Raw genomic sequence first — 16,443 nt, 5'->3', positions numbered from 1 at the left:
AGAAATGAGGAACATAGAAACATGTACACTTATTACAGTGACGAACAGACAAACATGTTACACAATTATCGAGTTATAAATATATACATGAGCTATAACATTATTATGGGATAACAATGTCACCACGGAGTACATGTACATCCTTGTAGCACATGGTGAACCATGATGATCAGAATCCGCAGTGGTCATAACGTTTCATGATTAGACTTACGGTACAACCACCTTGATTTAGGTTAAAGTTGTCGATTCAATTGCAAATGGGTATAACATTTAAACTTTTGGGTCCGAAGATTTAGAGAAATAGAGATAAGAGCAGCTTCTGTGTTCAACAATCAACAACATAGGCCGTTGACGAAATATTGATAAACAAACTGACTTTCTATAGTAAAGAAAATTTGTTCGTATAGAGCTAGCCCTATCACTAATCGAAATAACAACACGCCCGATCAACCAAATTCCGCACTTTATTTTGACTTTAATTAGAGCGGTTTAGCTCATTTACAAATGGCTCTCTTCACTGGATTTCGACACGCAACGAATGCCAAAATCAGGCACGTCAATTACAGCAGCAACTCGTTCCAACGATCATATTGTAGAAATATGTAAGTATGTAGTTAATCTTTAAAATATAGAAATCACCATAGGGTATACACATACAGGTACATGTATATACAAATGTTTTATTATAGGAGTGAAAACCAGCTGACAGAAAGTCAACAACTAGTGCAATAAACCTTTGGTATATACAAGGTCCCTGTGGCCTTTCAGATACTCGCCATGACATAATGCCCGACATGAGCGGAAATGTGTAATCTATACGCCGATAAATGGGAGGGAGTGATTGATTTGATCGGACCCAAACAACTGGCCTAAAGATACTATCCTAGATTATAAATTAAACCAAAAGATTTCGCTATAGGCTGGTTAATTTGTTTCAGATCATTTACCCTAAACAACGTAACACGTTAAATACGTTTGAAAATGTTCCCAGATCGAGTATAATGATCACAAAAGCTCTTTAAAATAAAATATGTGATATTAAAGAAAGGCGCTGCTTGAGAGGTTAAAATTATTGCTGTTTCTTTATCACAATTCGCGTCAATACACACTGAAAATTAAAATTATATGTAGAATAACACAACCTAACAAAAAATGGTGCATTTTTGCTTTGCCACACATACAGCTTAGTTTTTTTTAAAAAAGTGCATTAAGTTCGCGTTGAATGTCTCACATAAATGTTATACATCCTACTTTTGATACGTATTATTCTAACTTAGTCATTCATACCACAACCACAATTTTAGATTTTGAAGGGTTTACGGGCTCTCTGTGATTATTGACGATTGAATAACATAGGGAAATTGGTCTTTATTACTGGTTAAAAGTTATCAGTACAAGACTATTGAGTTTTTCTCACCTGGTCACCATACAACTTGTTTTAATGTTCAATTTCACTTTACTTAAGACTCGTTCGCTTTGTGCTGGCACCCAAATTATAATACATAATTTAAAGCAGAATTGTTTTCTGTTAAAATCCTGACATCAAATGGAGAGTAGATTATGGGATTGATCACAATCTAATTTTCTATAATAATTCCCCTGCCAAAATCATTTCGGTAAACTCTATGCTGTGTCAACGCGTGGATTTTAGAGAATTGTTGTTGGCAAGTCTATTTCTCTGTTTGGTTAGTACTTTGTGAGATAAATTTGTTATTGTGCATCTGCAGTTAAAACATAAACTTATTTCGGTTTGTTTTACAATGCTGACATTATCAATTTGGAGCAGCGAAAAACCTAAGAAATCGTCGAGTATCAAGATTGAAGATATTTGGGTATAACTGGAGAAAATGTTACTTGAAAACCTGAAAGTATGAGGTAGGGAAATTTATATTTATAGACATTACAAAATAGCCTAGCACGTGCGCCTCGAATTACATTTAAATGGTTTTTCAACAGCGTTATTAAAAGGGTTGTTTTCATGCCTGTACTAAAAGGCGCAACTCCTTACAATTTTGCAGTAAAAAAATGTTGATCCACCCACTTAGCCACTACATTAACACAGAACTCGCTTACAACATCAACAGAGAAACTGGAGAAAAGTAGAAAAAGGTAGAAATAATAAGTTAAACCATATTTCGGGTTGTATCTCTGATTACGTAACGAGCTATACTGAGTTTGGAAGGTTGTGGACCATCTGGAGCTCAGGGCTGGTAACACCTCATAATTAACGTACATAAAACGCACATGTAGTCGTATCATGTTTGGAAGAAAAAATTGATGTATATACATAATATCACCTTAAGAACTATGACTCGATTATCAACTTTCAATGAAATTGCCAAACAAAAAAAGAAATAGTACACAAATATGGCATTTAGAAGAAAATGACACAGGGGGTGGCGTGGGGGTCATATGAGACTGCATGAAATGATACCAGGTGATCCGGAAAAAAGTAACACTTTTGGAGGCAACAATACTTTAAAACGAAATTTGGAATACATAGTGGGCAGTTTTTTTTTATTCGAGTTAGGTACGAAGGGTTGTAACTGTCTCTGGAAGATTACATGTATAATAGATACTCTTTCAGTATTAACCCCGGGTTACATTTAGGAACCCGGACTTGAATATTCCCGAAGGATCTTCTTATCTAACAACGCGGGGTGGGCAGAGAGAGAGAGAGAGAGAGAGAGAGAGAGAGAGAGAAGTAGAGTTTAACAACGTCCACTCGACACAGACTAGGTCATTTCGGGACTAACATATGGTTTAATTTTATTTCAATAATTCGCTTGCGCTTAGGGGTCTTTAGCAGTGGGAGGAAACCGGAGGACCCGGAGAAAACCCACGAGGTTGGACAGGGACCAACGCGGAAACCCTAGTCAAGCGTCCAGATCTTTAGAAATATCCCACTCCCCCCCCCCCCAAAAAAAAGTAACTGCCAAAGAGATAACATCTTGTAATACTGTATGAACACGAACAATAAAATTCAACAGATATGCATCGAGATGAATTTAAATAGAGAACAAAAAATAAGTTATGAATAAATCGTTATCACATCAGTTTTATGGTATTTTTCTCGTCCGTTATTCGATTTTAGCTTCGCTCCAAACGTTCAGGACAACAACGACTGTGTGGCGTGTCTAAATAGAGAATACTTTTTATTTCAAGATAAAGTCTACATTAAGATGTTGCCCAAGAAGAATATTTCAAAAATGTATACTAATTTATAGAAACTTTTTCTGGTCAATTGTTTGAATCGCCATATAGAGAAAAGTGGCATTTTCTATCAACGCAATAAGTCTAGAATCTCAGATAACAGAATCGATGACACCGTGAATAAATTAGTGACACTTAAGATATTTTTTCTTTCTAAGGGTAAATTGTGAAATTTTATCAACTTGGGCATAATGCACGTCTGTTTTAGTACAAGATAAGTTAACTATGTAATTTGAGAGTCATCTAATGTCCTTGATGTAACTCTCGGCCGCGATCTAGTTCCCTTTCGGTTTCTGTATCAGATGGCAGCCGTCTCACTTTTAGTTTGCATGTCAAGTTAAGGAATACATAGAGATGTGTACAGTGGACCAACGAAAGTTTCTACATTAATTGCTACTGGTTAGAAGGGTGATTAGGTAATGTTGGTGTCAAATGTCAACACCCCCACCCCCATCCCCGCGCGGAAAAAGGGAATATTTTAAGCATAAGCTGTCTTGTCGATGGCATCTAATAATAATTCCGAAATGACTATATAATTCCTTGAAGAAAACCATGGGATAAGCGCCGGCCGTTTTGAAAACCAATCTATAAAATAACTGTTAAATTCCAAAAATAAACTGGAACTCCAAAGAGTTCTGACGTATTTCAGCACGTCAGGTCACGCCTTGTCACGTCAAAAATCAAGTTACACCATGCATTATTGAGTATAGTAAGATCCAATACCTATTAAAGTGGAGAAACCTGTCATTTTGAACTCTTAATAAAACCGGAAGTTATACTTCAAGATGGAACATTTTGATATTAATTGTTAGTTGTCGTGTGGGCCATCATATATGAAAACGTCAAGGGTCATTAAAAGGGTCATTAGAAGAAGAGAATTCAAAGGTTAAAAAAAACGTTTTCGAAAATTAGAATCAAAATGGCGGCTGAATATCGATTTGAAGATTTTTTGTAAAATCCAAAATGGCGGCCAAACGATTGGAAATGTTATCGAACAAGGTCACTGAAAATGAATGATAATATCTGGGGATAACACCACCATATGTCATTTTTGGCCTAGTTTTCGGAAGTGGTCACAAAATTTTTGAATGTGCCATTTTCAAGGCATCGATGTGTTCCTTATTCCTATCAAGTTTCAACTTGATACCTCAAATAGTGACGGAGATACGCCATCTTGAATGTCGAAAAAATGATGAAGGAAACTTTCGCAAATCTTTGATGCTACATGTAATATTAATCGAACGAACTTCGGAATTTCGAAAAACCGCCAGTCAGAGCCCATATGGGATAGGTCCAAAGAATCCAAAAATGAAAAAACGAAGATGATCCGTTGAGAAATAACCGAGATTATTTTTTGTCCCATCCGTAAAACACTTCCTGTTTGTCAAAAATGACCCAATTTATATTTAGTAAATAGATCCACGGGGGCCAACAACATCTACGTTGACAGAATGTTTGCACCATGTACAGTTTTGGCTGCACAAACTGACTAAATCCCCCCCCCCCCCCAAAAAAAAAGAAATAAAAAATAAAAATAAATAAATAAAAAAGAAACACTTACAGAAAAAATACGTGTTTCGACCGACCCGTGTTCTGACAAAAGTAACATGTCCACTTCAATAAGACTCCAGCACCAACAGTAACACATTAGTTTGGACATGGAATTTTGAAGTTGACGCTGTTACTGTGTAATAAGTTTATAGTAAACTGCGTAATAGGTTTATAGTAAACTGAATAATCAATATATAAAACTGTATAAGTTTATAGTAATTAATTAAAACTGTAAATAGTGAATAAGTAAATATAAATTTATATCAAATATCTAAACATCTTATTATAAATTTATAGCGTTCCATGGACTATCTATAAACACTTTGTTCAAATATTATTCCAACAAAACGAAGACTGTGTTTTTGAAAGTGTACTTCGGAAAATTGAGAACCTTTTGATAAAATAGAGTAGAAGCAATATACCACTCGTATCAACAATAAAACACATCATGGCTTTTAATTTGAGTCTATTCGCTGTCGAAAAACCTCGATATAAGATAATCTTTCTCCAATATTTGTTTCTGTATTTTATACAATTTCTTTATAGCTATAAACATAGGGGTTGGGTTTCAAAACACGAATTTTTTATCGGGTCGAGCATGAAGCCCGATGCAGTTAGTCAGAAAATGATAAAACAATAAATGGAAGTCGTGTAAATAGAAGTAGTTTATTGTTACAGCATAAAGTCAACAAAATGGAGAATTTGAGGTCTTACATTGCTACTTGATTTACTGATCGTAAGACTGCTCTTTATCTCGACTCATTTAGTAGTTCTTTATACTAAACAATTGGATTTATCTAATCCGTTTATCGGGTCATTACAGTAGATTAACGTCTCATTAATGGTTAATCCGCGATAATATACCACTTGTAGATATGAATGTCTACTTGGTCCGTGTTGGTGAACGAATTAGAAATGTATACGAGACTGCTAGCATTTTAAATAAATAACTTAAAATAATTTGGGTCAAAAATAAAATTGTCGAATTCGTTGTTTTGTGGGGTGAAAATCGGTCTTCGTTCAAAATTTACGTCTACATTGCAGATAGAGCCAGTTTTGAGATATAACCTATTGTGTGTTTCACTGTCCACACAGTAAGCCAATAACAAATCTTTAGAGACTAAAATCAAATCGTATACAAATTCCCCACCACTAACTGAAATAATACATCAGATCAACCAAATTCAATAATTAATTTTCATCTAAAACAAAGATGTCTAGCATCTTTATAAATAATGGAAAGCGTACGGTCATTGATAAGCATATTTAAAGGCAAACACGCGTGCTAACAGTTGCAGTGTCTGGTATTACAAACTCAAGGCTGATATGATCTGTATGTAGAGTAGGTGTTGGGTGTCGTTGTCCAGGTATGCATGTTTTCTATGCCTTATTTCCAACGGCATAACAATGTATCGATATTATTATATCGATAATCGAATTCATTTATAATCGATATTATATGTAAATCAATACTACCACTACACTATCGATATCAAAAGTTCAAACTTGTGTGAAAGCAATTTTACTGCAGTTCATACTTCAAATCCATACTATACTACAACGATAGTAGTGCTACGACTATATGTACTACTCTTCCAAGTTCGATGATATGGCAGTCAAATCCCCCTCTTTAAATAAATTCACCTTATTTATTGACATTTAGACACGTTATAGACTTAACGTCAAATCATTTGATGAAATGTACAAGGGGTCTTTTATGATTGGAAGTTGAAGTGTTTGAGAAGCCAATGAGAACGTCGATTAATTTCTTAATGATATATAAACACGTTTAAATGTAATATAACCTCAGCGATCAAAGTAAACAAGAAATTGAAGTAAAACGAGTAGGTCTCAAGTGACACTAATATAACACAGGCCATAGAAAAACAGAACCTTGATAAAACATAATACCTCTAAAATATTTAAATTATGCGGAGTCCTTACACCAACTCTAAACTTATACAATATTATTTGTTTTTAATTTGAAAGATAAGACATGGGCTATAACATAAATAAAAAAGAATAATCTTAATTGATAATTGTTTATATTTAATTAGCCTATTATACCAGTTTTTGTTTATAATAATGAGTATACAAACAATAATTAATCTTTCTTTTTCAATTAAAATATGCGAATTATATTTTTTATGTAGTTATTTTATCGTTTAAGCAATGTAAGAGACGTATACAGAACATCTGCCAATTCAATAATTAAACTTTCATTATTTCTACTAAATAGCAAAATGCAAAATAAAAACATAACATGTAGTAGTAAACGTTATAGTAAATTACATTTTAATCGTTATTTCACAAAAAGTTAGCAGAAAAGTATTTGCAGGTACTTAATTTAGACATATAATGACCCTCTTAAAATAGCAATTTTTTCATCTAATGGATGTTGTACTTTAACTTAAATGACTCAGTTTTTCTGAAATCAAAATTTGAGTAAGTTGGGTGGCATACAAGTCAAATATTTGTTATTTCCTATTCTACTAACACTTGAATTAAGATTGATTTACTAATAATTAAAAGATTATCAATAAATTTTGTACAAATTTGCATTATAATTTAGAAATGGTTCATGTAAATATTCTTCGAAATTTATTTTGTTAGTATAAACATGTTAAAGAAGTCATTATTATATCTAAAGTAGGAAAAATATCAGCACAAGAACCATCAAACCAAATTTCAATACACCCTTTTCTCTCCAAATGTTATCAAAGTGCTAAAAATATGAATTCTACAGAAAAAAAGCCTAGACGATATTTTATTCTGAGACGTAATGGAAACTATCATGATGAACCCGGTTGACATGAATGCGAGTGTACTAATTTTTTTTATCAGAAACTCTGGAACTTTGGACACAAGGTGAAAATAATGAAAACATTTCAAAGTGTCAGTGGTGTTATAATGGGTAAACGTTGATTTTATCGCCATTATAATGTAAACTATATATGTGGGATAAGTGAGAAATGATTTGGCATGTTTTAAGTTTAACAGTGCAGGTATATATTATAAAGTGAGAAAAGAAAGACCATGTATGTTAAAAGAATTGAACAGGGCATGTAAGAACTCTGCATTACCATGATGGCATACAATATGAACTCACTACCCCCTCTTAAACCGACAGTCGGGATATGTAACACCAATGGGTAGGTATATATATGATTTTGTAAGTTAATCTTTTTAGGTCATTCATGCAATTACAGGAGTATATAAGGTTTCCACTTATTTTGGCATTATCGTTATTATTGTTATCATGGATTTGTATACATATATACCCAATTCCAAACATTTCATTACATGGTCAATCGGTTGTGTCTAGAAAATCTGACTATTTCAAGCTATGTACTTCTATTATAATAATATTTTATTCGACTTATTATACATTCGGCTGAAAAGCTGTTGAAAATGTTTGACAGGTAACTTTTGTTCTACATCAAAAACACAATACAATTTCGACCTAGACTGTTTCCTTAAAGCCAAACATAGTCTTAAACTCATATACGAATTTAGGAAAGAAACAGAAGAGAATATCTCATGCGATGACTTAAAGAATGCTCAGTATTTTTAGACTGTGGTTTTTGAATATAATATAAGAGAATACATGCTGATTATTCTTATTTTGATAACCCACATGTACATGCATACACAAATATTTGTTGAATTATTCCCGCATGTTTGTTTATAAACTGGTATATGCCACCCCGTGTTGTATGCTGTATCTACTATTGTATCTATCTATAACTTCAGACAAATTCACATAAAACATGACCAAGTAATACTTTTAACAAAAATGCTTCTTTTTAATCGATTTTGACAATAGTTCTTTTTCCCCAGTTTTTATTCCCCAACCATGTATTTAAAAGAAAGGTCTTCAGTGTTCTTGCATGATATCAATTCCGATATTCAGAAATGTTGATCAGTCTATTTAGCTATATAAATAGAGATGAGGGCATGGGTGGCTTACTTTTGAATTCGAATCTAACAATTTAATACCATGGGGTTGAAATCTTTGTTAACAAAGCTCGTGGACGGACAAGAGAGCTTTACAACTCGAGAGTGAAAAATGGCTTCTTAATTCGGGGTTTGTATTATTAACGCTCAAATAAGAGATGGGGCGCCCTGAAAACTCGGTTAAAATATGTTTCCGACAAAGATGTTCACAATGTAGCTGTTACTAAACATGGATGTAAAAATAAATACATGTGCGAATGTATGGGGTTGCTTTCCATAGAGTTATTTAAGTGGGAATATATAACGTACACGTATCAGTCTAGCTGCTAAATTTGATCGTAATTGTAGACTCCCTGTGTGAAACAAACTGCCAACATTTATATATGTACATTGTATAAAATATATCATATAGGTAAAGACAGAGAGAAAATACGCGAATATCGAAACTATATGCAAGTTTTATGTCGATCGCGGATAATTCTAGTTTATACTGTTGCATAATTTCAAGTATTATAGCAGATTCATAATATTGACCCGCTTACTACATGGAATTTAAAAAGCGTGTTTATGAATAGTCGTGGGTATTTTAAAAGCAATAAACAGCGGCACGCACTAACACAAAATAGAAAAATATTTAAAATGTCTTACCACCACATATCCAGAGTAGAAACTAAAAGAGTTTGAAGCGCGATGAGAAGTATGACACTCCATCGCCTTGCTAGTTCAGCCATGTTATCATATCACTTCGTTTCGGACAAATCTATAATAAAAAATAACACAATATTCACATGATAAGTCGATGAGGAACACATTCTATTCACCGATCACATTAACATCCATTTTTAATCCTCACATAAAGCTCCATTCGGCCTTCATTACATCTTGACACCACTTTTCTTCACGAAAAAAACTTTTGCCGTGTATCACACTTTGATTTAAGCCAACCCCTTTTATCGTATGTCTGTATATTTATGCACGACTCTTTTTCATGGAGCAGACGATAACGTACACCGCTACAGCCAACAACTCTTTCGCTGATTGATCACTTCATGTGGCTGCCTGTCATTCACACAGTAGCAGACACATATATCCTTGATTCTGATTGGCCACTATTGCTGTGATTACCAATGATTAAAAATTTCATTCGGGTTACCCCCTGTTTTATAGTATTTTGGAACGTGTTTAATGTTGAGGCCATATTCTATTTTGTTTGCGGAAGGTTAAATATAAGCATTGCCAGTCTGCAGTTAAAGGCACCTAAGAAGAGAGGAGATCTTAAGTGGTTGCCGGGAGACGGACTCTTTTCTTAGATTTTGATGATTTTCAGATTTTCGACGTCTCGTGTGAGTCGAATTACCTGCATCTATTCTAGTGTTGATTAATAAGAAATCCCACCTGTTCTTTAAAGATATACTGACATGTTTTAAGATCAAGAACACTGCCTAGTTTTTCGCATTTGTGTATATTTTACAGCGCCCTTACTTCAAAACATTTGAAATACAATTAACTTTTGTCAGTGAGTAAGACACCCACTCGCTGATTTGCAGGTCTCGGGCTCGATCCCGATGTTAACCGAGAAAGTTCATCGCGATTTTCCGGTGTGGTTTCCCCTTGTCAGTGGCGCAGGGCGGGGGGGGGGGGGACTTGACAAGGAACAACGTCTAGTCGTTCGGATAGTAAAAAACACGAGGTCCCGTGTAGACATTCTCGTAAAAGAACCCTTCCCAGTTGGAATTCGAAATAAAAGTAAACCGTAGCTCCGTTGTCCAGGCAAAAATTTCCCATATAGCGTACTGCATGTCCGTCTTCATTAGCCCAATCGGAACAGAAAAGTTGGACGTTAAACCCCATTTCATTTCATTTGTCTAAAACTAAGATGGAAACTTCACAAAAATGCCCAAGGTCTACTACAGACGTCTCAATCAAACGTGAAGTGGTATCACATGTTTTAGAATGAACGACATCCGCAAATACCTGTCAATCTATGCTGACTTGTAAGCTTAAAATAATACCAGTCTATGGCGCTAGTTCAATAATCGGACGTTCCCGGGTTCGATCCCGGCGTTGATCGAGAATGTTCCTCGAGGATTTTTCCAGTCTGGTATTCCCCATTTCAGCGGCGCAGGGCGGAGGGCCTGATAAGGAAAATGCGTCTAGTCGTTCGGATAAAACTAAAACCCAAGATCCACTAATTAATCGTCGGCGTGCACGTAAATGAACCCATGATAGTTGGAATTCGATGCTGTATTAAGGATTAAACAAACAAAAAAACCAAACAAACAAACAAAAACCCCCCCCAAAAAAAACAAAAAAAAACGCTGTCATTTTGGAGAGAGAGAGAGAGAAATGGGGTTTAACGTCCACTCGACACAACTAGGTCATTTCGGGACTAACATATGGTTTAATTTTATTTCAATAATTCGCTTGCGCGTAGAGGTCTTTAGCAGTGGGAGGAAACCGGAGTGCCCGGAGGAAACCCACGAGGTTGAGAAGGCGCCCCTATCTCCATGCCACATACGCTCACACCAGGGCTCGAAACCACAGCCGCAAGCCAGAGGTGACCGGCCAGCCAGAGGTCGAAGCGCGGCACTCTAGACCACTAGGCCATCCCAACCCCCCTGTCATTTTGGAAGGAAGAAACTGAGATTCATAAATGATGTCTCTAAAAATGAGGTTTAACGTCCTACTTTTCAACACCGAGACTGGGCTAATATAGACGGGTTATATAATTCCAACCGTCAAGGGTTCTTTTAAGTGTACACCAACTCGTATCAGGGACCTCGGTTTTTCGTCCCAACCGAACGACTGGACGCTGCCCTTGCCAGGCTCTCTGTCCCACACTATTGACAATGGGAAACTATGCTGGGGAATCCCTTGAAACTTTCTTAGCCTACAAGGGGATAGAAACCCGGTGCCTAACACACGGACCCCCCTCCCCCACACACACCAGCCCCTCCCTAAACTTTACAGGTTTGTTGGTCATTATAATACGAGACGTATAACACAAAGGAGATGTATCATAGAAAAGGGGCCCAAACAACGTGCTGGATTCCTGGAAGTACCATCGTCCCATTTCTTTTAAAACTTACTGTAGATTTAACATTCTACCAAATTCAACGAAAGAAAAACAATATGTTCTGTATTAATTTATATGAAAGGCGCCATGAATAACACATGTTTTGTCCCTGGGAAAAAAAGGAGATAAATTGTGATAGCTTGCACAGAATCTCAATATGAAATTCCTCAAGATTTGAACCCAGACGAACAGAAGTGGTTCATAAATTGTTAGTAAATCATGAAGCATCGCGTTATTTTAAAATCAATTTATACTCCTTGGTAAAAACGATACAAGAGATATAAGCACATAGAGTAGAAACCATAACATTCATTAAAGAGCAATAACCGGTCCCATAAACTGTGGGTTATCTAAACAGTATAAAGGAATATTGCAACAGCCAGCACAAACTTAACAACATAATATTAACAATGTCTATTTTACTTCAGGTACGCTGTTTCTTAATCACTTTGTACTCCATACTCGTATTAAACAAATGACAATCGTCGAAATTTTGGTAATATTTAAAATTCAAGAATGTAAATCTTCTAAACGAGAACTCATTTTATTGGAGTATCGAGGAGCTCCATGACTCCTATATCTAGTGAACATCCAACGTCTAGGCTTCTGGGTCCCACGATATCGTAAATATAACAGTTTACTTTACATACGTGGCTTTATGTATAGGTACACATTCTGGACCAAGAACTGGGCCACAAGCGCCACCCATCTTCTTAGTGTTGCACCTATTCTGCTTGTGGGCGACACTCTTTGTATACCAGAACGATCGACATTAAACTTGGCATGCTTGTGTCCTGGGCAATTGCGCATTGATTGACATATATAACGTCACAATTCCATGATGACGGCGATGCCGTCATGTTTCGTTCCTGGTCCATATAGTTCTATTGTAACTGCTGAAACTGATCCTTGAACAATTCTGCCAAAGTTTTAATAAAACTATAACTAAGAAATTTTAAAGCTCCCATCAAATATCAATTTACTTGATGCGTTTCAATTTGAGATATAAGTTAAAAATTATAAATGACTGAAATGAAGGTAGCGCACGACATTAAAAAAAAAAGAACAGATTTAAACCTCTTAGACCATTAAAGTAACGCAGGATATTGAGGACTAATTTCGTCTACCGTATGAGTCTAGATTGGCCAACAATAATCTTTCAATAAAAGCCTGCTTAATATTATCGTTCATAATTTCTCGACCAAAATAGAACCGTTTACACTACATGTAATTGGAAGTATTTGATAAGACACAGAGCAACTAATATTCACAGATTGCGCTGAGGGTAATATTATAGTTGAAAGACTTTAATACAATTGATAACACGCTTATAAGCCCAATCATCAACCAATTAGATGTCTTATTTAACAAAAACGAAATTGTTTTGAAGGAATTAGATCTGAAATCAAAACTTTAAGTGAAGGGGAATTCCACTTTTTCTCGAAAAACTGGTGCCAAGCATATTAAGTTCTACAAGTAGACTAAATAACAGGAACCTTGTCTTTGGAATGAAAGAAAATGGTTGCTGATGAATAACAGGTATTGTTGTATTGTCACCTGTTCCTGAAACGTTTAAATTAAAAAAAAATAAGCATCTGTTGTATTATTTCTCACAAAGAGTTAACTCAGCCCGAGGAGGTTACTGCTAGCCTTCGTTTTGCGGGTTCTGGGTCTATTTGACTTGTCTGTCTGACTTTGGGCTGGTGGTGGTGGTGGTGTGTGTGTGTACGTGGCAAGTAGTAGGGTCGCCTGTCCAACCTCGTGGGCTTTCGCGGGGTCATCGGGTTTCCCCCCACTGCTAAAAGGCCTCTACGCGCAAACGAAATATTGAACCACATGTTAGTACCGAAATGACTTAGTGCACGTTACCCCCCCCCCCCACACACACACACACACAGCCCTCTCTTTCTCTCTCTCTGACTTGCTCTTCATTAATTCGTGACAATATGGGAAATCAGGAAATACTCTCGTGGTCCTTGATGAAAATAGGGACTTGTACTCAGTGCAAAGTATCAAATATAAATTCTGTAAGGAATGTTCTGTTTGCTGGAAACTAAGCTCAACTTGTCATAGAATCTATCTAAATTTTTATTCGATTTCGTTGAATTCATTAATTGTACATTTTGTGGACATGGTGGCGGTAATAGTACCGGATGTTTTAAAAATCATCAGTTGTATTTCGTGGACATGCTAGCACAGTGTATACCTGGTATATTCTTTAACTTAACATTTCGCTCTTATCTAAAACTATTTGGTGGTTTTTTTAGAATACTAGAATGTTATAAAGGAAATGTTGTGCTGACATTCGGTTGAATACTACAAACTAACCATTAAGCCACATTCATCTATTACAAGTGTAGCTCATTTGATATATAAACAGTAAAGGTAATGTTTGTTTGTAGGATGCAAACACTGGTGTATACCTGTATCTACTGAAGCAATTACATTAGAAAAATGTTAAATGACTGTTAACTGTAAACATTTTTTACGCGACGGTTAATGTATATAGTAATGTTACCCATTAAGGGTTGACGTTCTATTAACCTAAATTAAAACACGCTGTATCATCTCGAAACTAAATTAACCTATCGTATATTTTATTCCAATAATTCAATAGCAGTGTGTTGAGTTGCGAGGGGATGTCCCATGGAAACCCCAACAGGTTAAACAGCACCCCCCCCCCCCCCACACCTCCCACCTTTGTCAGTCGGAATCGCATTTACGACACCAGTATTGGTGGTATTATGATCAATAAATATAGCACATTCATTTAATTTTTGAATATCAAAGGTACCTATTTCATTTAGCAGTGCCACTCAAAATATCTCTAACTATATAGATTTAGGCATAAAATACTTACAATACAACTACAAGTATTATTGTATTAAGGGTGTAGACGATATGAGATTAAGAGATTAGATCTACTAATTACCTATGTATATATTATACTCTACGTATTACCTATGTGTTATATAGGTAAAGATAGGTAAAATGAGTGACAGGTAAGTAAAGATATATGTCATGTAGTAAGGAGTAGGTTAACAGGGTGAGTGAACAGATCCTATCTGAACATATTCAAATTACAACACTCGCTTTAATATACTTGTCACCTTATAATATATAACATGTCTTTTTTTCTCAAATATTGTCACAGATTAAAAGATATGCACGTTTATCGTGGGCTATCGTACTTAGTAAAATAATATATATCCTAAGTTATTAAACCCAGTATTAATGAAATCAAATGGGGTTTAACGTCCTACTGTTCTGCTCCACCCGGGCTAATGAAGACGGGCATACGCCATGCAGTTGTGCTGTGAGGGAATTTTGCCCGGGCATACGCAATGCAGTTCTGCTGCGAGGGAATTTTGCCCGGGCAGTGGAGCTAAGGTCCACTGTTAATTCGAATTCAAAATATCAACAGTTGTTTTACGTGAAATGCTAATCCTCCTAATCGAGCGACTAGACACTGTCCCTTACCAGGCCCTATGTCCTGAACCTCTGATAAGGCAAAGCACGCTGACAAATCTCAGGGAACTTTCTCGGCTTCACCGGAATTGAACCCCAGACCTACCGATTAGTGAGCTAGTTTCTTACTCACTGAGTCACCATGACTTCTTTCTAAATAGGGGTAGTGTCATTTTTGATGTTCTAGATTGGGAAAGCATGCAGTGCTCCTTGGTGATACCCGTTTGGAAATGTGTCTTTATAGTTCCAGAAGCCGAAGCCAGTCGGAAGAAAGCTACAGTCAACTGTTCTGTTCCGACTTGGCTAATGAAGACGGACATACGCTATCTATACAGTGTGCTATGAGGGAAATTTTTCCAGGACAGCGGCGCTACGGCCTACTCATATATCGAATTCCAACTATCAATGTGTACACGGGACCTCGGTTTTTCGTCCCATCCGGACGATTGTACGTTGTCCATTGCCAGGCCCTCCGTCCTGCACCATTGATAAGAGGGGCCCACACCGGAAAATCCCGACGAAATTTCTCGGTCAATACACGGATCAAACACGAGACCTCCAGGTTAGCAAGCCAACGTCGAACGTACTGCGACACCCTGGCTCCCGAAATATATGAGGAGTGCAAATACGTGTTACGGAAAGAGTAAGCACGGCCTGTCACTTCTTCCTTCTTTGGCGTATTTTATGTCCGCTTCCACTTAGGCGAATGTGGTCTTTTCAGAGCCAAGAGGTTATTTTTTCGGGAGTGATGTTCACCATTCACTCTTTTCCTAACTCTATCATCTCCGTAGTCTGCTTTTAGAATTATTAATTGTAGAATTTGTTTGATTTTGTTTTGGGGGATTACCATTTCTAGCTATTTAATTCTTTTGAGGACTCTCGACCCGGAAATGAGTACGACTTTCCATAGCTTAATTTCTCCGAAATAAGACATGATTTCTATTCTTCGAAATACGTCGGAGTAAGACACTGCGAGGACTAGAACCCTGGAGAAACGTTTGTGGAACATGTCGGGTGTCGCCATGCAGATGTGTTGTTCTTTTTCTAGGATTGTAATAGATAGTATGTTTTCCATCTACCGAGCACGTCAGTTAGACATTTCGTTATACCCTTGTCGGTTAATCATATCTAGCTTGGAACACTGGATCGCTGGAACACTGGATTAGATGTTAACAGGG

The 16,443-nt window shown here is 36.3% G+C and overlaps 1 protein-coding gene across 3 annotated transcripts in view; it reads right to left on the bottom strand.

Moving 5' to 3' along the window:
- The window catches only part of LOC126828727 (protein Wnt-5a), a 105,338-nt gene that overhangs the window by 32,587 nt on the left and 56,308 nt on the right, over window positions 1–16,443 (bottom strand). For 2 of the 3 annotated variants that reach the window (XM_050558699.2, XM_050558701.2), the window contains exon 2: window positions 9,370–9,481. In XM_050558699.2, coding sequence (XP_050414656.1) covers window positions 9,370–9,452 — 83 coding nt within the window. In that variant the 5' untranslated portion in view covers window positions 9,453–9,481. Of the gene's footprint in view, window positions 1–9,369; window positions 9,482–9,574; window positions 9,770–16,443 lie in introns of those variants that run through there. The other variant, XM_050558700.2, reaches the window with a different exon arrangement.

Source organism: Patella vulgata, chromosome 7 (genome assembly GCF_932274485.2).
Source record: "Patella vulgata chromosome 7, xgPatVulg1.2, whole genome shotgun sequence".
NCBI classification, from domain to species: domain Eukaryota; kingdom Metazoa; phylum Mollusca; class Gastropoda; family Patellidae; genus Patella; species Patella vulgata.
The sequence above is the reverse complement of the archived record's forward strand: the minus strand, read 5'-3'. Positions and strand labels throughout refer to the sequence as shown.